The sequence below is a fragment of the Pseudoliparis swirei genome, chromosome 20 (genome assembly GCF_029220125.1).
Source record: "Pseudoliparis swirei isolate HS2019 ecotype Mariana Trench chromosome 20, NWPU_hadal_v1, whole genome shotgun sequence".
Taxonomy (NCBI): Eukaryota; Metazoa; Chordata; class Actinopteri; order Perciformes; family Liparidae; genus Pseudoliparis; species Pseudoliparis swirei.
In genome coordinates, this window is record NC_079407.1 from 23,097,159 (window position 1) to 23,124,447 (window position 27,289).

Sequence of the window (27,289 nt, forward strand, 5' to 3'; positions counted from 1 at the left end):
CGATCTTCAAGTGCAGTTGTCCGATGATGACTTCTTTGCCAAAGAACACTCAGCCCAAACTTTGGAATCTGCTGCTCGTACGCGGCCATTGCCCCGTCACCGTTCGAACTCACTATATAGTAGTTCTCTGCTTCCACCACTTGATCTTAGCCAAAAGGCCGAGAAGCGATGACCCCCAACGGTTTGCTTCCAGAGACAACCTCCTGGGACGGTTCTCACTTGTCATGGTGCAGTTGTATGAGGCATTGGATGCTGTGGATGCTCAGCCAAATGGAAAAGCTGTCCTAAACTAACTTCAACTCATTGGTGTTCCTCTCCAAACACAGCCCTGCGAACAATCGAAAGCCGATATGAGCACGCTGATAACGGAAGAATCTTCTGAACACATTTACTCCACAACAAAGGGCAAATAACAGTGAGGAGAATCAGATTCAGACCTTCCAAAAGACCACACACAATCTCACACAGTCATCGAACAGAAATGCGCAGCTTGTCGGTGTCCATCTCCACATGGGAATCGCTTGGTTTTTATTCAACATGACAATCAGGGGAGAGCGCGAACGCAGTCCCCCACTACCACAAATTATGCAGTCGAGATTTCTACATTTGAGAAATTCGCAGAGCTCAGTCTGCAGTAGTGCAAAGTCTACAGTCAAGTGCGCAGCGACTATAGACAATAACGTTTTGTGATTGGTCAGATCGACCGTAGACTTCCAATCAGATCTTTGGATTCGACTGTAGACGACCAATCACAAGTCGAGCTGCAACAAAATGAATACTAAGTAGGAAGAAATCCGAATTTAGCGTTCCGAATCTACCGTTTCCTGCCGCGCTGAACTACAGTGTTCCTGGTGAGACTGAATTCATGTATTCTTCACAGTATTTATAACCATCACTGTTTACGTAATTGTCCCAACAGTTTAGTAAACATTTTACCAGTGAATACATATAATGCAAAGGCAAACTAATATATGGAAGTGTATATAATAACATTGAAGGAACTGATTTGAATTTACCAAGAGACTATTTCACACCAAAATCATTAACTGCTTCACAGCAGTCAAATTCTGACCTTTTGATTATTAACCGTTTGGTTTAATTTCATAGAGCCAACCTTAATATTTATTTTTTCACATTTTAATCAGGGGAGAGCGCGAACGCAGTCCCCCACTACCACAAATTATGCAGTCGAGATTTCTACATTTGAGAAGAGCTCGAGTCTACAGTAGTGCAAAGTCTACAGTCAAGTGCGCAGCGATTGTAGACAGTTAAGCGTTGTGATTGGTCAGATCGACCGTAGACTTCCAATCAGATCTTCGGATTCGACTGCAGGGCTCTCAAGTTTTGAAGACAGGCAAGCGTGAGATTTCCATCAGCACCCGATACAGCTGACCGTTGCGCGCGCCGGCATCGAGCCGAAAAGAGTTGTTGACGGGGGACGGGGGGGACGGGGTGCTAGTGACTATTTCTACTCCGAGAAAAGTTGTTGACGGGGGGGGGGGTGCTAGTAACAATTTTTTTGCTCCATCCCAATGCGCGCAGACCGGCGTCGGAGCTCTGCAGCGGAACAATCGATCGGCGTATTGAGCACCCCTGCATTCAAGCATTAAATAGCCGAGAGGTTTTTTCAGCGTGAGGAATTCGATGTGTGGCGGGAGTGCGTGAGATAAGACCGAAATGCGTGAGTCTCACGCTCAATGCGTGAGACTTGAGAGCCCTGCGACTGTAGACGACCAATCACAAGTTGAGCTGCAACAAAATGAATACTAAGTAAGAAGAAATCCGAATTTAGCGATCTGCTCACAAACAAACTGCAGTAGATCGCTGGAGGTCTTGGCACACTCGGCACTTTGTTTTCCTGGACACTTGGACACATGGTTGACAACGATTATTTACATTTTACTTGAGACATTATGGTCAAATTTCCCACCATGCAATGCTGTATTTACATATCAAAAGCCAACCTAAAATCGCCAGCTTTATCTATTCATCTTCAACAAATGAGTAACAGTTCAACAGTGAGGTCAGATAAGACTATGCTCAATAAAACTGCTGTTAAAAGTAGTTTGATCGACATTTTAAATTCAAAGGAAAGAATAAAATCACATTCTCTGCTTCGCTCACATTACAACCACTTCCTGTTTCTTTGTTCACTGCTGGTGCGCTACTGACATCTACTGGTCTGGAGTATGAACAACGCTGGTTGTTCAGCAAATATAAAGAATACAGTTCTACAATAGACTGAACAGGATCATGAAGGATTTATTGCAGGTCTGTTGTATTAGACTGCTTTAGGTTTAGCGATGAATTGACAACTGGTTATATAGTGTATGTTTCTGTGTTTGGCTAACAGCTAAATAATAACTGATATATCTTATATTACTTAACTTTGTATGCAAGACCACACACAAGAGCTGTCAGATTGTTCCCTCTTGGGAAATGAGTATTATGAAGTTTAACAACAGATGTAATCAATGTAATTAAATTAATTAATGTTTTCCATGTATCCTCAAATCTGGAGAGAAGTGCAGCAATGTATTACATTATACTCTATGTCTGTCTCACCAGTTAAACGTCTATAACAGCAACTTACATCACATACTTAAAGAGATAGAGAATCTGAACATCACATATCAAAATCTGTATGCAAGACGAGGTCATGTAACTCAGAGGGACCTGGTGGTAGTTTTAATTATATTGTTTTAGACACATTTAGCGGGTGCACCGTTCCTGGAGGTACTGCAATACCAGGTCGATGCGTGGAGTGGACGGAGCAAGCCCCTATTCCATAAATCAATTTAATATATGGTCCCCGGGTAGGGGACGTATCAGATATTAAACTGATAAGAACAGATACTACACTTGATCTTAGCCAAAAGGCCGAGAAGCGATAACATGACACAGCAGCAGAGGAGGACCCAATGCTACACACAGTCAATCTCACTGATGGGTCTGGAACTGACCTGCAACTCTTTGTATCGCCATATGAAACAGGAACAATGTACAATAGTAAGAATGTACCAGTGGAGTTGTTTCCTTTGCGATATTTACTACATACTCGAGTTCGCAGCTTTGTCTTCTTGTTTATTTCCGGACACGTGGTACGCTGTCGTCCAATAGGAAGTAGAAACACGATCAATATAATTCCCGACTTGTAGACACGTTGGGATTTATATGACAGGACTTTTTCTTTGCTCCGTCCCGATGCGCGCAGACCGGCGTCGGAGCTCTGCGTATTGAGCACCCCTGCATTCAAACATTAAATAGCCGAGAGGTTTTTTTCAGCGTGAGAAATACGATGTGTGGTGGGAGTGCGTGAGTTAAGACCGAAATGCGTGAGTCTCACGCTCAATGCGTGACACTTGAGAGTTGATGTTTATAAAAGTAAGTCGTTTCTTAAACGTCATGTCACGAAGTTGTGAGGAGGGGGAAAAGTGATGTAACTACGCTTCAAAACTCCCTGAACGACAACAACTGGAGCTCTGTCTCTGTCTCTGGTGGAGAGCAGAGCTCACGGCACATTTCACCGTCTTCAGCCTCTCACAAAGTTAAGGAAGAAAACCCAGCAGTGCAGTCCACTCTTATTTGAGTTCCCGGATCATACAAAGCAGAATATAAACATTCAGGACCAGGCACGTGCACAGATAGAGCCCTAGTGGTGCTCAAGCACCAGCCCATTTGCCCTGGATGAGAAAAGTGCCCTTTTTGCTGGAGACAATTTTTTTTCATTCATCAGTATTTAAGAATAAAAGTTACTCTCTCTCTGTCATAAACTCTCCCCAAATGTGATTTGATATCCGACGGGGCATTTATTTGAGTTCTTCTGAGAATTTTGCCCCGACGTGCTCCGCGACGCTCACCCACACACACAGGTCATGACGGTGTTTGTCCCCTAACGTTGTTTTGTGATAAATCAACCACAACATTAGCGCTGCTGAAAACATGACGTCATAACTGGTCGACGTCTGTTCCTAAAAAAAAACCACACAAACTCAGAAATCCATGATTTCAAAGCCTTGCAGCTGTTTACTGACGTCATGTTTGAGTGAGAGAGAGAGATAATCTTTTTTGTGTTGTATAAATGATGTTTAGACCATTTTGAAAGTATGTTTATAAATGTCACGAGAATTCACAGCCAGAAAATAGGAGCTAAACTATTCTAACAATGCTAGCTCTCGGTGTCATGCTATCCTTGTGCCTCATTGTTTTATCTCTTTGTTTTGGCTGTTCCAGTCTTACAACAGACAACACGGTTCAGCTAAAATAGTTTTAATTTACAGTAAAGTAACAACACAAGTGATCCAAACTATAGTTTCTCCTCTTCATCACTTTCAAAAACACATTTTCGCTGCTTCTGAATTTCCTCTTGGCTGTTGATGTCTATCAATATCGCTCATTTTGAAAATGAGGTCAGAGGGCAATACGCATCCGTATCAGACCAGCGAGGAGGGCAATACGTGGCTGGCATGACGGCCCATTATCCAATCAGAACACTTGTAGCCTACTGTTGTTGCCATATAATAATTCAACTTTATTCATAAAGAAAATGTAAGCTAGCTGTCTAATCCTGCCCAGAGGAAATGCAGGTCGAGGACAGCATCATTGGTGTAATGCTGCTTATGCTTCAACTCTGTCAGAATTTTGTTTTTGGCAATGGGTGCCCTTTTTTTTAGGTTTGAGCACCTGCCACCCAAAATGTCTGTGCACGTGCCTGTTCAGGACGCATAATGACGAAGAGGCCAGCGTCCAAATGTGTACCGTTAGCTTCCTAGTGAATTCTAGAGGTCATTTATAGTCCTGAATGAAGTTTTAAAACGCTGAAATAGCAGAATAAGATGTAAATATGTAAAAGTGCGGACTAACTCGTTCACACGGCACCAAATGTAATCTGATCAAACTGACATTGTCGGTCAACTATGTCAAGTGGCTTCCAATGTAACAACTGCAGTGGTTTGTTCGTGTAATGCGCTGGATGACCTTGTTTTATAATACTGTATAGAAGCAAAGATGGACTCGTCCTGAAGTACCGTTAACCAGCCGAAAAAGCGGCTGAAAGTCTACACCAACGTTAAACTGAGGCGAGCATGACAGCCCGAAGAATACACGTTTGATACGACTCAGTTTTTTCTCCGCAGAATTAAAAATGTAGCATAAAAACAAGACATTGTATTGAGACGGGCTAGCTCGCAGTTATCATTAACTTATAGCTGGCTAGCGCTATCAACACAGAGGTGCTGCGGTGAAACACGATAAAGAGTCGAACACTATAGTGTATACTTGCTTCCTGACAGTTGTTGTCTTAATAAAGTACGCTCTATTGTTCCCATTAAATATGTTGAGGTATTAAGTCAAAATTAACTTAGTGCAGGTTGTCATCATAAAATGATAATTGGTGAGGTGTTCCTGCTCAAACAGCAGCGATGTCTCGCATGTGCTTGACCGTGTGCAAAATGACGTCATCTGGAACTGTGTTATAGCTAGCTGGATGTAGTGATATTATATTCTGATCCAAAAATAAATTTGCCTTGAGTTAAAACGTTTTAGAGACCAACAGTGGTTTTCAAGCAAACCTTCAGCACATTTTAATATTATATATTATATATATTAATTATTAGATTCCAGAATCCTTTATAATAAATAATCTATTCATATAGAAATCGTTATGAAAACAAATAATACATGAATTCATAAAATAAATGAAAAAGCACATCACAATAGTCTACATGAGTAAACAGACAACTATGTACTGAGGGAGCACAACAGGCAGAAGAACCACAAGTTATTGTGTCCAATGCCATTAATACTGTGTATAATTCCATCCGGAGGCTTTCAATGGTGCCACGGTAGAAGGTGCACATGATGGGAGGAGGAGCTCTTGCCTTCCTCAGCTTGCGGAGGAGAGGCGCCTCTGGGCTATCTTCAGCAGTAATGTGGTGTTGGCTGTCTACGAGAGGTCCTCGCTGATGTCCACCCCCAGAAATCCGGTGCTGCTCACTCTCTCGATGATAGCACCGTGGGTGTTCAGTGTGGCCTCTCCGGAAGTCAACAACAATCTCCTTGGTCTTGCTGTTGTTGAGAAGGAGGTTGTTGTCTCCGCACCATGTGGTTAGAAGGCTGACCTCCTTCCTGTACAGACGGTCTTATCATCCTTGGTGATGAGACCGACCAGAGTGGTGTAGTCTGCAAACTTGACCATGTGATTGGTGCTTGAGATGGTTTTACAGTCGTGGGTCAACAAGTTGAACAGCAGTGGACTGAGCACAGCCCTGAGGGGCCCCTGTGGTCAGTGTGATGCTGCTCGAGGTGTTGTTGCCGACCCGTACTGCTTGTGGCCTCTCACTCAGGACGTCCAGCAGCCAGTTACACAGCGAGGTGTTGAGCCCCTGGTCAAGTTTGCAGACAAGTTGTTGTGGGATGATGGTGTTGAACGCTGAACTAAAGTCAATGAACAGCATTCTCACATATAGTCCTTAGTGTCCAGGTGTGTGAGGGCTGGATGGAGAGCAGAGCAGATTGCATCCTCAATGGACCGTTTGGCATGCTATGCAAACTGAAAAGGATCCAGGGTGGGGGGGGGAGAATGCATTTGATGTGTGTCATGGATAGCCGTTCAAAGCACTTCATTATTATGGGGGTAAGTGCCACTGGACGATAGTCAATGAAGGACGGTGTGGGTTGCTTTTGCACAGGTTTATGGCGGTGGCCTTGAAGCACGATGGAACGGCAGCTTGTCTCAGAGAAGTGTTGAAGACATCCGTGAAGACATCCTTAAGCTCCTCTGCGCAGTCCTTCAACACACGACCAGGGATGTTGTCTGGGCCTGTTGCCTTGCAGGTGTTGAGAGTGTCCTCTTCATGCTGGCAGCAGACATGCACAGCACCTGATCGTGGGGAGGGGGCGGAGTGTTACATGGACGTGTGTCTTGTAACTTGAATACCAAGATGACTACCTCCAAATAGTATGCAAAGTTGTAGTTTCGTATTGTGACATATGTAATCATTCTATTAATATTTATGTTATTTTGTCTCTAATTGCTTCAGGGTTGTTTTAGTATTTAAAACTAGCAACATATATGTCATTAGCATAGATGCTATTAACATTATGACGAACATGACTGCGTAGTATCCCAATAATAATCTGCTGCTGGTGAGTTGTAGCTCAAACAGTTATATGTCACAGTATTCCTATTTCGTTACCCACGTGGGAACTAACTAGTTGGATGCATATTTTCTTCCTTTTATTAAAGTTGTCCTTTGTTTGTAATTTTAGGCTAAAGAAAGATAAAGAAATCAGGCAGCTTGCATCGTTTAACAAAACTACAAGTCCCAGTAGCAGCCTGAGCAAGGCATCACCGGAAGTTGGTCGTTTTGGTATAAATACATCTCCGTGTCCTCCCGGGGTCCTTTCCTGTCAACGGCCTTTCGGAAGATGGCGGTGCAAATCTCCAAGAAGAAGAAGGTTAGCGCTGGTTTATCCCCATGTTACTCTCACAGACAAACATTTGACATACAAATGGCTTCATATATGTCAGGATGCAACCGTTACGTGTTCGTCCCGGTGTCAGTCGAACTTGTAAACGGATTCTCCGGACAGGATTAATCCAGATGGCGCCGACGCCGCGTCCTCATTTGGCTCGCCAGCATGGCTCTCCACCGGGGCCGGCTCCGAGTTACAACCCGCTACCCGCAGACACGAGTCACGTACCTCATGTAAAACCCTCCTGGGTTGTGTATTTATCACTGATTTTATCAGACTTTCAAGCCCTCTGAAATATCTCTGCGCGAGTCCACTTGAGGGGAGTTTGTTTTAAAATGTGCAGTAGCTTGAACATTAGCTTCATAGCCAAATGAACGGCGATCGAATTAAAGTTGGCGAACTTTACACTAAATACACCGGTATCAAGTTTAGAAAACCACACGTAATGTATACAATGACGCTGTGTACATGTAATGGAAACGTTTATTGGCTACAAAGGGTGGTGAACATTAGTTAATATTAAATGACTGTTCACGAGTGTCGGCAACATCGTATTCGGCTGAAACTGTTGAGTTGCCTTAGAGTACTGCAAAACTTACAAGTCATGATGTTTAATTAGTTATTTTAAATATACACGTTACAATTCCAAAACTTGACATGCGATAACCCTGTTTCTGGGCCTCTTTCTGTGATACTCACAGCTCTTGTATTTGTATTAATTCAATATTTTAAATATGGAATTTGTGCTCAGTGGAGCTTCCCTATAGTTTGTGTTTTTACTGCGTTCACTGGATCTAACCCAAAACTAACTCACTAGAAACATCAATAGTGTGGTTGGTTTCCATTTATTTAGAGTGATGCATCAAACACCATTGTATAGTTCTTTGTCTGAGGACAGCGAAACATGAGATGTAATGCTTTGAGTGGGTCAGGAACCATTGTTACTGTAGTAAAATATTACAACACCTGCAGTTTATATTGAGAAATGATGCAGCTGCAAATGTTTACAAATCTTAAATGACCTCCCTTCAGTGATGATACTAGGAAGAGACAGAAATGGGACTCCGGTTCTGGGGGTTACTGGTTCAGGGCCACGTTCTGCTCCAGTTCCTCAGATCAGGGAGTCCTCTTCACATGAAGATACATTTGTCTGAGAAGGGTCAAAGTGTCAGGACAAACGTGTGTATAAAATAACATACGTGGGACCTAATGCAGTGAATGTCAAGTCCCATGTTTCGCTCAGTCAGCTTTACAGCTTTACTCCTCTCTCCTCAGTTCGTCGCAGACGGTATCTTCAAAGCCGAGCTGAACGAGTTCCTGACCCGTGAGCTTGCGGAGGATGGCTACTCTGGTGTGGAGGTGCGTGTGACCCCAACCAGGACTGAGATCATCATCCTGGCGACAAGGTGAGTGTCCAGCCCTTTTCATTTGTGCAATAAACACAGACGTATACATAAGTTGAGACCATAACATTTAACACCATCAAGCAGATTTCACATCAGATGGCAGAGACTATTGTACAGATTGTGTTTGTTCAGTATCCCTTCAGTGAAGAAACGATGACGAGTCGGAATAGGGTTCTGGTTCTGGGGGTTTTCTGGCTCAGATTCACGTTCTGTGGTTCTGCTCCAGTTCCTCAGAGCAGGGAGTCCTTTTTAGTTGAAGACACAGGCATTTGTCTGAGAAGGGTTGAAGCAGCACAATTGTCTGCTGAATGTAATCTAGGTGTTAAAATTGGCTACAAATCACTGCTGTCCATTTGAACCAAAAGGTGAAGGCTAAACTCTACATGGGTTAGTACCTGAGGTGGTTGTACAAATTATTCAAGGACCATTATTCTGTAAAATTAGATTTTAATAATTGTCCGAATGCATTTTAGTTTAGCATCCATTGTAGCATGTGATAAAACTAAATCCAGTACATGTGTTGAACTCTTTAGGACCCAGAATGTTCTGGGAGAGAAGGGCCGTTCGGATCAGAGAGCTGACCGCTGTGGTCCAGAAGCGGTTTGGTTTCCCTGAGGGCAGCGTGGAGGTAAGAATATACAAATAATATGAAGTAAAGTGCTCACTAAAATACATGAATGCAGAACAGTGGTAATGCCTCTAGTTTAGACCAATGTATTGTGGTTTAGTACGTACATGGATATCAATGAAAGTATTGGAAATTGATTGCATCCAAATCTTATCAAAATGTTCCGGATGACAAGGCACTGTTAAATTGTGACCTTCTTTTGCTCGTCCAGCTAATGCTTGGACAAAAGTTGATAACTGTACAACACACTGTAATAGATTGTTACTGTAGTAAAATATTACAACACCTGCAGTTTATATTGAGAAATGATGCAGCTGCAAATGTTTTCAAATCTTAAATGGCCTCACTTCAGTGATGACGAGACGGAAATGGGACTCCGGTTCTGGGGGTTACTGGTTCAGGGCCACGTTCTGTGGTTCTGCTCCAGTTCCTCAGATCAGGGAGTCCTCTTCACATGAAGATACCGAGCGAGGCATTTGTCTGAGAAGGGTCAAAGTGTCAGGACAAACGCGTGTATAAAATAACATCTCTGGAGTCGTTATCTTTTCTTATAGGCATGTTAAGTCTAGAAAACATGAATGTATTTGCCTTACAATGCCAGCATTCAGGTTGTTTCACCGATTATCTTTTTCATGTCCCCTCTCTAAGCTGTATGCCGAGAAGGTTGCCACCCGTGGTCTTTGTGCCATCGCTCAGGCAGAGTCTCTGCGCTACAAGCTGCTGGGAGGCCTGGCTGTGCGTAGGTAAGCAGTGCTTTCTTGACTTGACATGTTAACCATCAACTCTTCCTTTATCCATAAAGCTGTTTTTTATTTTATACATGACAGGCAGCCCTTTTTTTAAACATATCAGCAGTTAAAATGTGTTGCATACAACAACAAACGTTGGCAAGATTGTCGGGATCTCTTCGCTGCAGGGGTCCGGCTTTAATAATCCTGTACTTCAAAACATATCAGAAATGTTACTTTGCCAGTCTGTCGAGCACCGATCGATAACTGAGATTTTAAAAGATGCTAAAAGCAGGTTTACGAACAAGCCCGTAATTACTGGAAGTTGTTTAGATAATAACCCTGAATAGTGATGTAGACCACACGGATAACTAAATCTACCTGCAACCCTGATAAAAGATAGTGCTTCTTTTTAAAATGTGAGAAAGCACTGATGTCCATAAGCAGACCAACTACATGTTAGTTTTCATATTCATGGATAATATATTTGGCTCAAAATAAAATTAACTGACAACACAAATGTAGGGAGATAAACCTGCATGTCAGAAGCTGCAAGTATGACATTGTTCTGCATAAACTATCTAATACATTCACAACAGAAAGTGGTGTTTATGTGGGCACTAGGTAGAAAGCAACAGTGTTTGTAGGCCTTGTGTTGAATCATTGATTTTTATTTCTCTGCCCACTGTAGCGAGTGAGGAGAATCTGCCAGTAGTGAAAAAAGCGAGCTCGCAGACAGACTGGGATCGACATCGAGCGGGTCAACGTCGTCTTCAACTACGACATGGCGGAAGATTCTGACCGATTTGCACAGGGTGAGAACTGCAGATGAATATACCGTCACCACTTTTTTGTTCTTCGTTGAGTGTTTGCATTCTGTGAAGTTGATTTAAAAGTTTTTTACTGTTGTATATTGTGGCCCACTTTACGTTATTGTGCAATTATTTATTTGGTGTTCCACTCACTCTGGCCCTTTTCTGCACCCGTCAGGTTGCCCGTGCCGGTCGCTTTGGCACAAAAGGCCTAGCAGTAACCTTTGTGTCGGCCGAGACCGACGAGGCCAACACGCTGAGCGACGTGAGGGACCGCTTCAAGGTCCACCTGGCCGAGCTGCCGGTTGAGATCGACAGCTCCTCTTTCAGTAAGCCCTCACGTTCCCCAATGTAGAATGATTGTAATTTGTGGATAAATGGGCTGAAAGCACTTTCCCTCAAAACGGCTGTTTTAATCCAGGGCGATCTTTCCCGCTAAAGATGATTTCATTTTTTAAAATTTCATTTATTTATTTGTACAGGGACCGTACACATTAATCAACCCATGGGTAAATGTGTTAACGTTAGCTAAGGCTAAATTTCAGCTTTGGTCCCTGTGGCCAGATGTTACAGAGTAAGAGGTTAACACACTAAAGGAGTAAGAGGTTAACAGATGATGAGCTGCTGTATTCAAGCTTTTTAGTCATCTTGACAGTTGGTGCTGCATGTGACTGTGATTCTCATCAAAATGGAAACCGCCCGCACACGTTTAACCTGAAACGTTGGTATCATCTGTCTTTCAAACGCTCATCTCGTGTCTCCTCCTCTCTCCTGTTTAGACGAGCAGTCCAGATGAGTCCTCCGGCCTAGCCGAAGGCTCCTCTTCGTCGACTTTGAAACAGACGTTTCACAGTTTATTTGAAAGCTCTTCCAAGCTCTGTTTGGAAGGGTGAGGGGTTGTTTTAGTTTTTTTGATCAATGGAATGAAAACTTTTTATAAAATGCCAATTTTACTGTTGTGGTCTCTTGCGATTATTTCGTCTCTTCTCCATATTCAGTCATTCGTCATAAAAACGTGTATGAAAAAGTGATTTTTAGCCTTTATTTATTCAAACTAGTTTGTATAGGAGGTTTGGTGTTTTGGTTTTTCCCCACTGCAACAATTGGTCTTTATAAAATGACTTAACCCTCCTGTTATGTTGCGGGTCAAATTGACCCGTTTCAAAGTTTGAAAATCTAGGAAAAATACTTCTAAGTACATTTTCTGTATAAAACTTCTTCTGCTTACCTTATTTAGTGTAATCAACGTAAAAAAAAATACTAAAAAAAGGTCATGTATTTGCAACCCCCCCTGCAGGTTTATATAACAGAGATGATGTTCCCGGGTCAATTTGACCCGGCTGTGAAAGTGAAGGCTAAAAGTCACCAAAAGAGTCACGTTTAGACTATTTCTTTCTTTGTAAATGTAGGGCAGTCTTTCTTACTCCCTCCCACCAAGTTTCAACACACACACTAACACACGCGTGCACAGACACCAATACACACACACTTTACAGACCATGTTTATCATCTCCTAACTTTCCCCCTAAATACACCTTTATTGGACATGGGACACTAATGTGAGGGTTTCTTTCATGTCTCAACTAATACATATGTAGTATAGTACTTCTAATATACTGTCTGACTGGGAGAGACACACACCCTGTCTCATATCAATTTCAGACCCACACACATTCTCTTTCTAACGACCGCACCTGTGCGAGAAATACAGATACTATTTTGACAGGAACCTTTATCATTCCCTGCGGGGAAACTCCACGTATCAGGGGAGGGGCCAAACATACAAAATGGTTGCTGAGAAGTCCTACAACATTACACTCTGCAGATACATACGACTGCACCAAGAGGATGACTGTGCTGGCCTTTGGTCATCTTTTATCATATAATTTATGCATCTTAACACTAAAAATAAATAAAACTAACGTTTACTTTCAATACAAATCCTTTATGACTCATTTGGCTTGATTTTTAGTAGTCGGGTCATTATGACCCTGAACAGCACAGGTGTCATCTCTATTTATCTACATCACCCCATGAAAGAAAAAAAACTTACAAAATGCAAATAAAATTTAGGAGAAAATACATGTTATGGTAGACTAATGCAATTTAGATTTAGATTTTTTCAATGTACCTAAAAAATAGTTTGAACATGTATTTTTCATTAAAAACGAGTGAGTGATCCTGATTGAACTCTGATCTATGTAGGGGTAAATAACTCAATTCCACTAAAAACTGATTTAATTGTTAGTAATGTTGTTGGTGATGATGTACAAACTATAGGTTTTAGAATGTTTTGGTTTCTGACCTTTTGGATGATTCAACATTAACCGGGTCAAATTGACCCGGGAACATCACGGCTGTATGTAAGAAACGAACATAACAGGAGGGTTAAGAACAGTTTTGCCCCGTGTGGCAGCCCTTTGAATTTCCAATTGAATGCCTCCAATCAACAAAATCACAAAATGAAATACTTGTTACTCAATGTCTGTTTCTTAGGATCTAATCTCACTAAACTACAATCAGATAATTGTACTGTACTTGTTTTGTGCTAATTAGCCAATGTAAACCTGGTAATGCTATTGGTGTAGTTACTGTCCAATAGAGTTTAGCACAGTCTGATTATTTTGTGTGGGTCGCCACCCCAATCCACGTTGTTTGATGAAACCGTAAGCTTTTATAACTACGTTGTTTTGATTGTTCTGACCAATATTATAAGTTGATCTGATTAAGAACAAATCTGAAACGCATGTGGTAATAAAAAATATATATTTTAAGAACAATGGGTCCAATTCCCTCTGACTGCGTCAGTGCTCGGGACCCTAATAATAACAAATACATTTTCATTATTCTAAAATATATATATTTTTTATGTACTATTGGACGAACAAAACAAGAATTATGAAGGTGTTACTTTAATCTGATAATAGTGAGGGCATTTTCCTGCTGCAGCGATGCCTCTCACCTGGAAAAGGCTGGAAATACCTTGAGTCATGTTCTTCGACTTCTCCAGTGCCTTCAACACCATCCAGCCTTTGCTTCTGAGGGACAAGCTGGAGCAGACCGGGGTGGACCACCACCTCACTGCATGGATCCTGGACCACCTCACTTTGTATTTTTAGTATTACTTATTGTGTTTGTATGTTTTATGTTCACTGTATGCACCCATACACCCATACACCAGAACTGTAGACATGTCAGCTGTGGGGTTCCACAGGGGAGCTGCTTGGGCCCTTTACTCTTTTCCATTTTCACAAATGACCTCCCTTTGTCAATTAAAAATTCCAACATGGTAATGTATGCTGATGACACAACACTGTACAGCTATTCTTCAAACACACTGGAACTTGCTACCATTTTGAATCAGGATCTGGAGAGAGTGTCTGATTGGGTGAAAGTGAATAAGCTAGCCCTGAACATTTCTAAAACTAAATCCATTGTGTTTGGCTCTAGGAATACACTTAACGGTGACACACAGCTTCACCTGTCGATGTCTGGCTCAGCGATAGAACAGGTCCAGAAGGTCAAACTACTGGGTGTAGTGTTGGATGAACAGTTGTCATGGTCTGAGCACATCGACAGCATTGTCACTAAGATGGGAAGGGGTATCGCTATGACCAGAAAGTGTTTTGCTTATTTAACTCTCCCTATTGTTTGTCAGGTGTTAGATTCCCTGGTCTTTTGTCATCTGATGTACTGTCCATTCATATGGGCAGTGGCTGCTAAGGACATCCACAAAGTACAAATGGTTCAAAACAGAGCTGCCAGATTAGCTCTTCAGTGTTCAATTCGAACTAATACTGCATATATGCATCTCGCCTGTCATGGTTCTCAGTTGAAACTCAACTTCACTTTTGTCTTCTCATGTTTTTCAGGAAAGTAGACACCGGTATATTTCTTCAATCAGTTACAATACACATTTAACAGACATAACCATAACACAAGGAATGCTATTTTAGGTCAATTGATACCGCCAACCCCAAGAACTAACCTCCTCAAACGTACTGTTATCTATCGTGCAATTACCGCTTGGAACCTACTGCCTCCTAAGTAACAATTTATCATTCAAAAAACAATTAAAGGCGCACCTAAGAACATTCACCACTTGATGTATTTTATTGCTTTTTAGTCATCTGATTTTCTTTTTCTTTGTATGACTTAAGTTGATTTGCATAACATAACATATATCTTATCCTTCAACTGTACTGAGCATCTGACTGCACCATTTTTATTATTTTTTACTTTTGTTGTACTATTTTTAACTTGGTTTCACGATATGTTTTGTATGTTTTTGTATGTATTGTATTTGGTCCTTTCTGTGGACCCCAGGAAGATTAGCGGTCGCTAAGGCGTCAGCTAATGGGGATCCAATAAATAAACAAATAAACCAGAACAAATTCCAGGTAGGTGAAAACCTACTTGGCAATAAATACAATTCTGATTCTGATTCTGATTGTCCACAGTATGTGAGGATACAGGGATGTGAGTCAGACCGGGTCTCCTGCAGCACGGGGGCTCCACAATGAACCGTTCTGGCTCCATTCCTCTTCACCATCTACACCTCGGACTTCAATTACAACTCTGACCACGTCTCCCTGCAAAAGTTCTCTGACTCTGCAATCGTCGGCCTCATCTCTGCCGACGATGACAGGGCATACAGAGAACTGAACCAGGATTTTTTGGAATGGTGCCAGCAGAACAGCCGCCACATCAACTCCAGTAAGACCAAGGAGCTGGTGGTGGACTTCCGCCGTGGTAAACGCACTCCTCCGGTACCGGTGAGCATCCAGGGACTGGACATTGAGATTGTAAAATCTTAAGTACCTGGGTGTTCACCTGAGCAACAAACTGCACTGGGCTGACACGCACATGCACTTTATAAAAAGGGACAGAGCAGACTCTTTCTGCTGAGGAGGCTGAGGTCCTTTGGAGTGCAGGGAGCACTGCTGAAGACCTTCTTTGACTCTGGTGGCATCAGCCATCTTTTATGGAGTGGTCTTCTGGAGCAGCAGCATGGCAGCGGCTGACAGGAAGAGGCTGAACAAGCTGATAAAGAAGGCCAGCAGCGTGCTGGGGTGTCCTGTGGATACTGTGGAGGTGGTGGGGGACGGGAGGATGATGGCAAAGCTCTCGTGCCTGATGAACCACGCCACCCACCCCGTGCATGACACTCTCGCATCTTTGCACAGCTCCTTCAGCCACCGGCTGATTCCTCCCCGGTGTCTGAGGGAGAGGTACCACAAGTCCTTCCTTCCTGCTGCTGTCAGGCTGCACAACACACTGCAGTAGATCGCTGGAGATCCTGGCTAACTCTGCACTTTACTTTACTTTACTCAGCACTTTACTTTGTTTTCGCGCTGTATATTTAGTATTAGTATTTGGTTTTGTGTTTTATATTTATTTTCATTGATGCTCTGATGTGCACCGCTGCTGTGATTTTTGAAATTTCCCCACTGGGACGAATAAAGGAATATCATATTTACTGTATTTTCTGAATAAAAAACAAAAACAAACATTTAATTAATGGTGAAAATAATAAGCAGATACATCCATATTGAAAAATGACCGTCATTAATACAAATCAGTAGAAATCTGCTGAACCTATAAACCGCCTGCAGCCGAAATGTCGAAACAGCGTCAACGACCCGGCTGAAAGGGGTATGACGTGTGACGTAGGACGTGAGATCAACCTGCTCTTCAACTCTTTATTCCACCCGCCAAGCCGTCCCAGGTTGTCCTTTCCACCAGACTGCTTCCTCGGTCCTAAGAATGTATTAAACATATTTGAACATCAATATATCAACATACATTTGTAACAAATACCACAGAGTATGGCAACTCTGTGCTGCTCCTCGCGCAGTATTGATGAGTGCTCGACGTTCAAAAAATTACAAAAAGACAAAATAATATTATTTTTCCTGTAAAAACACCCAAATAGCACTACAGGGGCAACTGTGGCGGGAACACATGTGATTTAGTGTGTACCCCATCTCATAAATCTCTGTGCAAGTTACTTGTTTTATGAATGTGTTATGAGAATTCTTTACGTTGCCCTAAATTACCCACAATTCCCATGGGCAGCCGAAACAGCCACATTTAAAAGCCAATAACTGTAGAAACCAAAGCGTTTAACAATGTGAGAACAGTATCAGTGAAGTGACCTTGAGCTGTAGAATAAATATATCGTAAAAGTGAACAAACAGAAAAAAATCTATACATATCTGCACCGCGACTGAGAACGGTTGGACCGTCACGTGACAAAGTGACGCTGACGTCATATGTGACATGGTCGACACCGGTTCTACTCCTGCTCGAGAGTCTGGGAGAGTCTCAGGGACAGTAGGCTCCTCCCACGAGTGGGCGGGGCCTCTGGCAACTAGGACGTGTACCCTAGAACTCGCAGGAATACAGGACTGGTATAGATAGATAGATAGATTGCTCTTTTTAATGACTAGATAGAGCCGGTACGCTGATGTGGGAGGGGTGATGCTGCACGGACACCATCACCAGCAGCACCACCACCACGGCCACAGCCACTTCTTCGTTCGACCTGTTTTATTAATGTTAATCTATACCTGAAATGTTAAATATAGTGTTCAGTCCGGGAGCTCCTGTCCAGCGCTCCTACCTCCTTTGCATCACATGACCCTCTTCTTTGTCCTAATTTTAATGATTTTTAAATATTGTTAAATTTGTTATATATAATACAGTGGCGGGCCTTCAGTGAGGTCCTACACAGTCCCACCCGAATTAATCCACCTCTTATTACTATCATTATGATGCCATGGCTCTAGACCAGGGCTGCTCAATACCTCGATCGCGGCCTAGTATTGGTAGATCGCATGACATAAAAAAAAATTGGCCCGCCCCCGTCATTTTCTCTATAGCACGTCTTTGTTCATTTATTAAACTAAACAGCCGTCTGATGTTGATCGTATCTACACAACAGCATGTCATTTCTCTCGGCTCTGTCTCGCGCGCTGCAGAATGCGCGCATCGGGATGGAGAAAAAGAAGAAGAAAAAAGTAACTTGCACTAGTTTGTTCACTAAACAGGGCATTGTCGCACCCAAAGCAGTTTCACCGTGATGATAAAGACACATAACTATTCACTGAAAATAAAAGAAAGAAAACAAATAATTTGCAACATAGGCTATTTGCCATTTTATTTTGTGCCAAACATACATACACATTTAATAAAAAATAGAATGCATTGTATGCCTACTCACCAAAGACTGATTATTTGAACACAAAATCCATCCTTCTTTCTTTCCTCAAGAAGACTTCAATGACTCTGTTGTACAGTCTATCAAATTCAGTTTCCTAGTTCTGAGGTTCTGCATTTACCTGCCCATAGGCCCCGCCTCTCAATATTGGTAATCCAATCAAAAGACGTGCAGCACTCCGCCTGCTCGCTGCTCCTGTGCCGGTTCCGGGGCCTTCTAGAAGGCCTACAGGAGCCAACTCTAAAGCTGATTGGTTGACACAACATTGTCATTCCCATTCACTTGAAGCTACCAGCGCCCGCAATGTTGATTCTGAAGGCCTAAGGGCAGATGTTAGCCCCCTGGCAACACACGATGGCTGAATATGATTGGCTAAAAGATCTAAGATAAAGACCAGCCCTCCAAATCTCAACCTGGCGCTGGCAGCAGCACAACCAAGAGGAACGCTATGAAATTAAGAGAATAACTCTTACTCTGGGAAATAATTGAATACATATTTGTGGGAAAATATATTTAGAAAAAAATATATATTCTGATGATGTTTAGGCCAGCAGAGAAGGCCTTGCTGGCCCTGACGGCCCGCCACTGATATAATATGGTTAAAGACTTTGTGCTGCTTAGCCGTGAGCCTTTTCTGCCTCTACCTGCTGATAGGGCTGTCACGATACCAACATTATAACTAATCGACGTGTTTGTTTGTTTCATGTTTGGGCCCAAAGATCAACGCTTGATCCAGGCTAATACAAAAAATAAAAAACACTTCTTTACATTAATAATACAAATAAAATAATAAAGTTTGAGAAGACTAATGAGGACGTTTCAATGTTAAAATGGAAGTAACTGAAGTCCTGTGTGTCAAAGATGTACACCTGCTGTTGAAATACATTGTTCCAAAAAAGTTAATATAATAACTAGCATTACCACCAACAGGAGCACTTGCATTTTGGCCAGAATGCAGAGAAGCAAAAGTAGTTCACAATTGGCTTTAAAAGGCACGATACAGCACACAATTACTCTCACTGACAGGTCTGGAGGGTGAATAAGAGTATCCAACCAGGAGCAGGAGGAAAACGTCAAAGAATCTGAAAAAAAGGAGCTTCCTTAAAACAAGTTTAGTAAACATTTTACCAGTGAGAAAATATAATGCAAAGGCAAAGGGAAGGACACTTATCAGAGGCAACACAAGTCTTCTTGGTCACGTGACATGCTCTGGTCTCATCACAAACAATGATCTAATTTACAGCCACAATACAAACAGTTGAAGCAAGAAAAAAGACTTATAACAATGTTCCATCATTCACTTAATGGGAATGTATGTAAACTAATATATGGAAGTGTAAACAATAACATTGAAGGAACTGATTTGGCTTTACCAAGAGACTATTTCACACCAAAATCATTAACTGCTTCACAGCAGTGAAACTCTGACCTTTTGATTATTAACCGTTTTGTTTAATTTCATAAAGCCAACCTTAATATTTATTTGTTCACATTTTAATCAGGGGAGAGCGTGAACGCAGTCCCCCACTACCATAAATTATGCAGTCAAGATTTCTACATTTGAAAAATTCGCAGAGCTCAGTCTGCAGTAGTGCAAAGTCTACAGTCAAGTGCGCAGCGACTGTAGACAATAACGTTTTGTGATTGGTCAGATCGACCGTAGACTTCCAATCAGATCTTTGGATTCGACTGTAGACTACCAATCACAAGTCGAGCTGCAACAAAATGAATACTAAGTAGGAAGAAATCCGAATTTAGCGGACAGGGTCCGAATCTACCGTTTCCTGCCGCGCTGAACTACAGTGTTCCTGATGAGACTGAATTCATGTATTCTTCACAGTATTTATAACCATCACTGTTTACGTAATTGTCCCAATAGTTGAGTAAACATTTTACCAGTGAATACATATAATGCAAAGGCAAACTAATATATGGAAGTGTATACAATAACATTGAAGGAACTGATTTGAATTTACCAAGAGACTATTTCACACCAAAATCATTAACAGCTTCACAGCAGTCAAATTCTGGCCTTTTGATTATTAACCGTTTGGTTTAATTTCATAGAGCCAACCTTAATATTTATTTTTTCACAGTTTAATCAGGGGAGAGCGCGAACGCAGTCCCCCACTACCACAAATTTCTACAGTAGTGCAAAGTCTACAGTCGACCGTAGACAGTTAAGCGTTGTGATTGGTCAGATCGACCGTAGACTTCCAATCAGATCCTCGGATTCGACCGTAGACTACCAATCACATGTCGAGCTGCAACAACATGAATACTAAGTAGGAAGAAATCGGAATTTAGCGTTCCGAATCTACCGCTACCTGGCGCGCTGAACTACAGTGTTCCTGGTGAGACTGAATTCATATATTCTTCACAGTATTTATAACCATCACTGTTTACATAATTTCCCCAACTGTCTTTTGGTCGTGGACCGAGTCGTTAGCTAGCTCGCTATCCTTCAACACAAGCTGCCGTGACTTTGCCCTACTACTAGTTCACGGTTAGCGTCTCGATAACATACCTCATAAAGTATAGATTTTATTTGCTATATTCACTACTGTCAATATCCACATTGTTTTAACCCGTTAACTCTGAGCACACTGTTCGCGTGCTTGAGCGCGCCGGGTCCGGTTACGTTGTCTCGGGTCTCTAAAGAGAATCAATCTCTCCAGTCATTATTAACAACGCAAAATTCAATTTTGCATCCATAAATAACCCGTCACTCACTAATCAGCTGATCATCAACTATTATCCAGTGTTTTAGAAGTTAGGCAGACAGTATTTTGGAAGGTTTACATTGTTCCCTGCCTTCAGAAACACCTGCATGAAGTAGGAGTGTTTATAATAACCAAGACAAGAGAATTTAAGAGCTACAACTACTTCTGTCAGCGTGTTTTTTTGTTTCCAGTGTTATCTGGAAGGCTGCACTTCTTCCCAGGCTTTGGATATGACGTGAGATTACAGAATATGGAATAAAAGTAGTTCCATATTTCTGATATCTTACTGGTAAGATTGCATGCACACTTGAATGTTTTTGCCATGAATGTACCATAAAACAAGCTGAAAAGTCCATAACATTTCAGTGGAATCAGTCTTTCTCGGCCCAGGAGTTATTATGATGATATATGAGTTATAACATTAGAATAACTCTCCCAGAGATCTCTATTCTGAGGAGCTGTAATCAGGGCAATATTGTGGCCTATTGTACTCTGACGTTCATTGTTGTATTAGTAATTAATGATTATAACATAACAATACCTCGTCTAACAATAATAACACTATATTGTTGTCGTGGTGTTTCTCTACAAGTGTATTTGAGTTACTTTAGAAAATGGCGAACCCCATCATACGCATCGTCAACCCAGATGCTCCTGGACATCCTCAGCAGGCCGTCATCGCCACCAAAGAGGCCTGGGACTACAGGGAGAAAGAAAGGTCTTCCCAACCCACAGGAGCTGCTCCACCCGACCTCGGCCCTGGCCCACGCCGAGCTTCTTCAGCAGAAGGCGTCCGCTCCATCGCGTCAGCTGTGTCTGGGAGAGCTGGTGGTTCCATTCGCCAGTATGGAAATGCACCGCTCCACTGGCTCGTGTGTGATGTGGGCTACATGAAGTAGTAAGCATGTTATATTATCTTTATTATATTAATACCATCATCATGCATTTTAAGTACAATGCATATGGCATGCTTAAAATAAATTATCTGTATATATGTTTCAACAAAACTATCATCCGTGTTTATTAATCTTCCCACATTATCTCAGTGATATTAATGATACAAGTACTAAGTTGATGTATATGATTCCAGCATGCTGGACAAGCACAGACTGGAGACAACAAACCCACAGACAAAGGGAAAGGTGGGAACCAGTGGGTGAAGGACTTCCTCACCGAGGATGCAGAGCTTCCCACAAGTCTCCAGTCTGCTTGAGGCCCACATCGACAGGTGTATCTGGCCAGAGAGGGTTTGAGCATCACACCTTTCAGGAGATGTGGGAGCTCTACAGCCAGTACCTCGCCCAGGAGGACCGGCCAGAGCAGGTCAGTGCTGAGCAGAGGGAGCTCACTCAGAAGGCCCACAGTTCTGTGAGGAGGTGGCTGCACACACCAGTGACCCACATCACCAGCGTGCAGATGAAGTGGTTCAGGAGGTTCATCAAGGAGAAGGACCACGTGAGGGTTGATTTATTTATTATTTAATGTGTTTTGGAGATTTCTTTTATTACAAAATTGCTACGTCATAACATGTTGATAGTTACTTTACATTTGTTGTCCATTAACCACAGGTTAGCACCAGGTGTGATGTGTCATCATGGCCAAATGATGAGGCTGAACTGGTTGCTGCAAGCCAGGCTGTGGAAGGTAAGAGATACATAAGTAATAGACATCAAAACTTTTACGAGAAAATACAATAACACTAAACAATATTTTCTTAGACTTGCTCAACTCTGAAGAGGCTGCACGTCTGGGAAAGACGAGCAGCCATTCCCAGGGTTCCTGTCCTACAGAAGGGACCAAGCAGCCGAAACAGCCTGATCCCACTGTCCGGCAGAAACAGCCTGAGCCGCCATACTGGGCGAGGTCTACAGTACAAGCGGAAGGGTGCGGAACAGCCCTCAGCAGTGGACTTAAAGGTGTCGCGGGTACAGAGTCTCCCAGTCTGTTCATGCTGTGGACAAGCGACCCAGGGACATAAAAAGTATTTTAAAAAAGACTTTCTGCCCTGTCAAGTTGATGTCCACATCCAAAGGTCTGAACAGAACTGTGTACAACAGCTATGAACACTTCACATCTGTTGTGGATAGATAGATAGATAGATAGATAGATATATACTTTATTAATCCCCAAGGGGAAATTTGTCGTGACAGTAGCAGCAACACACAAGAAACTGGAGCAATAACTGCAAATTAGATTCTCATACACACACTCACACACTTGTAAATATTTGAGTCATGTACATACTTGTGAATATTGTAAACATGTTACATTGTCATGCAGACCACAAGTCCTTCCTTCCGCTGTCAGGCTGCACAACAAACTGCAGTAGATCGCTGGAGGTCTTGGCACTCAGCACTTTGTTTTCCTGGACACTTTAACCGGCTTGAAATTCACTTTAGTCACTGCCTTGTGTATCTATTTAGTTTCCTCTGTATATTTAGTATTTTAGTATTAGTATTTAGTATTTTGTTTCTATATTGTCATGCTTTTTTTGTGCATATTGTAAATCATTTACATTGTCATGCAATCTAAATTAAAAGTGTTTTTCAGACTGTTCTCCATTTCAAGCCCTTCATTCAATAAAGTGGTAAGTGTTACAGTAACATCGAGTTGAGGAATATCAGCTAATGAATATTGATATGGGGTGTATTTGTTTTCATGAAGAATAGGAACATGGATATATAGTGACAGATTACACATATAAGTGCATATGCTTATATTACAATATCATCAGATCATTTTGTAAAACAAAACATGAAACAGCCTCAGAAATATAAAACTATTTGCCTGAATTTGAAAAGAAAGGTGACAAGTATCATTTTGGTTTTAAATAAAGTGTTTTTAATAGGAAAAAACAGTACAGTCCCCTGAATTAATGACACAATTTGCCAACACAAATAAACTTGAGATTCTGTATTCATAGCACAATTGTATTATGGCTTCAACAGTAATCCATTAAAAAGCTAATTACAAAATGAAAAGGCAAATTCCACACATACAGAATCAATACAGATGATGTCAACAGCGAGGCTTATTCTAGACTCTAGACTCCTCCAGTGGACTCCTTCCAATTCCCTAAATGTCATGAATCTTGTGTGCATACTTTCCAGTGCCGGGTTTGAATAACAAAATTCTGCTGCTTATGCATAGTTTGGCCAGTTGGGTGCGCCATTATCCATCCTGCCCGTTTAGATTATTCCTCTGCAGATGAAACACCTGAAGGCACCATGACGTCTTAGTCCCACAATGCAGAATTTGCCCTTCAGGGGGCGACACTGATCCCATTTCGACCGTAGACTCTAAGCCAATCACGTGAAGGCGAATTGCACTTCGGTACGGCGCACCCCCAATTCGCAGAGCTCAGTCTGCAGTAGTGCAAAGTCTACAGTCAAGTGCGCAGCGACTGTAGACAATAACGTTTTGTGATTGGTCAGATCGACCGTAGACTTCCAATCAGATCTTTGGATTCGACTGTAGACGACCAATCACAAGTCGAGCTGCAACAAAATGAATACTAAGTAGGAAGAAATCCGAATTTAGCGTTCAGAATCTACCGTTACCTGCCGCGCTGAACTACAGGGTTTCTGGTTAGACTGAATTCATGTATTCTTCACAGTATTTATAACCATCACTGTTTACGTAATTTTCCCAACAGTTTAGTAAACATTTTACCAGTGAATACATATAATGCAAAGGCAAACTAATATATGGATTAACATACAATAGCATTGAAGGAACTGATTTGAATTTCAAGAACTATTTCACACAAAATCACGAACTGCTTCACAGCAGTACAATTCTGACAACTTCTTTTCATGATCCCCATCCTCTTGCATTTAAACAAATTTACACTGAACACGAAACTTACAGAATTAAGTTCTTAAACACAAATCCAGGACCTTAAGACCATCGTCCCCCACTCTTTCACCCAGGAATGTTGCACGTTCTAGATGTCTTCACCATCTTGCACAAATTCAGCATGAGCAGTCTCAGGTCAAATCATAGTCAACCTGCTTCAGCTGAGTCCCTCTTCCTCTTGATTTCAAAGACGAACTTTACACGAACTTGGATTCTGACTCAGGACTCTCACAATTGCCGCTCCATCGTCTTCAGTCCCAGAAATCACTTTTGGGGCGACTCTGGGCCCACTTGCATTTCTCCGGATTGCTACAGCCCCGGGTCAACTTGTCCATCCTGCGACACTGGACACCTGGTCTGACAAGATTAAATACATTTTCACTGGACCACCTTACTGCCGTCAGAGTCTTTGCCCCCATGCTGCTTATCTCCATTCACATGCCAACCCTCCTAAATTATCGCCACCTGCTTCCCTATTTTGCTCTCTCCAATGCATTTTTACCAGTTCTCCGTGAGGTGCGTTGAAACTGCAATGTCTGCTTTCGAAGGAAGTCACAGGTTGGTCGGACTCACCACCAGTGGAAGTATTTGCACATGTTCTCTGCTCAGCCACATGTACAACCACTCTCCTGTTTCGCACCTGCTCCTTTGTGCGGCTCCTGACATCCTAGCTGGTTGTATGAACAACCACGTTTCCAGCAAAACATCAGTTGCTACCATCTGCAACATGGTCTTGACAGGAAGCCCGAAATTGACAGCCGTCCATGAATGTATTGACCTGTTGAGTTTAGCTGAGTGACAGTTGCACAAACAGGTATTACAGTGTCATGTTTCGGCTGTGATTTGCAACAGCTGTGCAGAGATAAGCTCACCAAGCTAATCTATGCAGTTTAGCCACTCTTCGGGTTATGCAAGAACACACTGAAACTCGCTGGTCCAGAATCAGTCCTCTTAAGTGCAGTTTGTCACATGATACTCCAAAAGTGAACAGGTTAAAACAAAAAAGGGGTTTCAATGTACTGACACGAGTCTGAAATTCGGTCTGTCGAGATTTACAACCGTGTAGCAGGATAACGGGCTCACCCCAGCTTCTCTTCTGCAGTCTTCAGCCACTCTTCTGTAGGTGCAATCGTCAAACAGGGTTACATCGAAACTTTTCTCCTGCTGGTTCCACTGGATGCAGCAAACCTCCTCGATCTTCAAGCGCAGTTGTCCGATGATGACTTCTTTCCCAAAGAACACTCTTGACAGAACTTTCTCCTCTCCTGTCTTTGCCCGGAACCGTAGCGTGTACCTCAGCCCAAACTTTGGAATCTGCTGCTCGTACGCGGCCATTGCCCTGTCACCGTTGGAACTCACTATATAGTAGTTCTCTGCTTCCACCACTTGATCTTAGCCAAAAGGCCGAGAAGCGATAACATGACACAGCAGCAGAGGAGGACCCAATGCTACACACAGTCAATCTCACTGATGGGTCGGGAAATTAACTCCTTTTTGTTTAGCACCATTATAAACAGGAACAATGTACAATAGTAAGAATGTACCACTGGAGTGGTTTCGTTTGTGATATTTACTTTAAACTTGTGCTCGCAGATTTGTCTTCTTGTTTATTTCCTGACACGTGGTACGCTGTCGTCCAATAGGAAGTAGACACACGATCAATATAATTTCCGACTTGCAGACACTTTGGGGTTCATATGATGTTTATAAAAGTAAGTCATTTCTTAAATGTCGTGTCACGAAGTTATGACAGATGCTATGCATGAATAATAAACATAAATGCTGGTGAGTTTATAAAACACTGTTTATAGTATGTAGATACATATGGGTATAAACAGCCGTATCTCTATATAATATGGATGACGTTATTTTGAGTATTGTTGGAGACAAAGCATACATATATATTTCATGAAACTGACACTCACCGGAGACAGATGGACAAGCGCTCCGCAGCTGAGATTGAACGCCTGTAATTGGTGTCCAACCGAGAGATCCAAGCACCGATCCGAGCCAACAGGTCATCAAACTGGCTCCTGGTTAGCCTGAAGAAGCGCTGGAAGCGGCAGTCATCCAGACGCAGTTCCTGGAGAAGACGGTGAAATTCACCGAGCTGTGTGCAGCAACGGAGGATGTCATGAAGCCAAATACGAGGGCGTCTGATATTCTGACGTTTGTGGGATTTCCAGAACAAGTATAATGCGAAAGTAGTGGTTATTCCTTCCATAGCGGAAATTAAAAAAACATACGGAGACAAGCCAGAGAGATAAGCCCCGCCCCTCGCTAAAGAGCTAAACACTTTTGGTGTGAACGCAGCATAAGAGACATTTACATTTAAAAAAATGTTCTGTGATACAAGACTACATGTTAATTACACTGACTTACCCTATATTTCCAAATGAGATGCCCATCACCTTCTTCAAGTGACATGTCCAGAGG

The 27,289-nt window shown here is 42.2% G+C and overlaps 1 protein-coding gene, 2 long non-coding RNA genes, 2 other non-coding genes and 1 pseudogene across 6 annotated transcripts; 4 read left to right on the forward strand and 2 right to left on the reverse strand.

The window, feature by feature from the left end:
- The first annotated feature begins 836 nt into the window (after nt 1-836).
- Nucleotides 837-12,008, forward strand: LOC130210898 (uncharacterized). Of its 2 annotated transcripts, XR_008834876.1 has the most exons (8): nt 837-851; nt 7,270-7,458; nt 8,752-8,882; nt 9,416-9,510; nt 10,159-10,253; nt 10,930-11,053; nt 11,229-11,379; nt 11,830-12,008. It is a non-coding gene; the product is annotated as an uncharacterized LOC130210898 (long non-coding RNA). The 2 variants fall into 2 exon arrangements; XR_008834877.1 differs by lacking the exons at nt 837-851; nt 7,270-7,458 and adding an exon at nt 8,523-8,655.
- Nucleotides 2,715-2,892, reverse strand: LOC130211419 (U2 spliceosomal RNA; annotated as a pseudogene).
- On the forward strand, nt 9,020-9,164 carry LOC130211439 (small nucleolar RNA SNORD15). The gene has a single exon (XR_008835066.1). It is a non-coding gene; the product is annotated as a small nucleolar RNA SNORD15 (small nucleolar RNA).
- On the forward strand, nt 9,857-9,999 carry LOC130211442 (small nucleolar RNA SNORD15). Its single transcript, XR_008835069.1, has one exon. It is a non-coding gene; the product is annotated as a small nucleolar RNA SNORD15 (small nucleolar RNA).
- A 9,635-nt stretch (nt 12,009-21,643) lies between the features above and the next one.
- LOC130211314 (uncharacterized) lies at nt 21,644-22,973 on the forward strand. Its single transcript, XM_056442054.1, has 4 exons — nt 21,644-21,839; nt 22,224-22,450; nt 22,564-22,639; nt 22,714-22,973. The coding sequence occupies exons 1-4, from the start codon at nt 21,644-21,646 to the stop codon at nt 22,971-22,973; spliced, it is 759 nt and encodes a 252-aa protein (XP_056298029.1).
- Nucleotides 22,974-25,977: 3,004 nt separating this feature from the next.
- On the reverse strand, nt 25,978-27,289 carry LOC130210870 (uncharacterized). The gene is made up of 3 exons (XR_008834866.1): nt 27,236-27,289; nt 26,779-26,936; nt 25,978-26,482 (listed from the first exon to the last, which is right to left on the reverse strand). It is a non-coding gene; the product is annotated as an uncharacterized LOC130210870 (long non-coding RNA).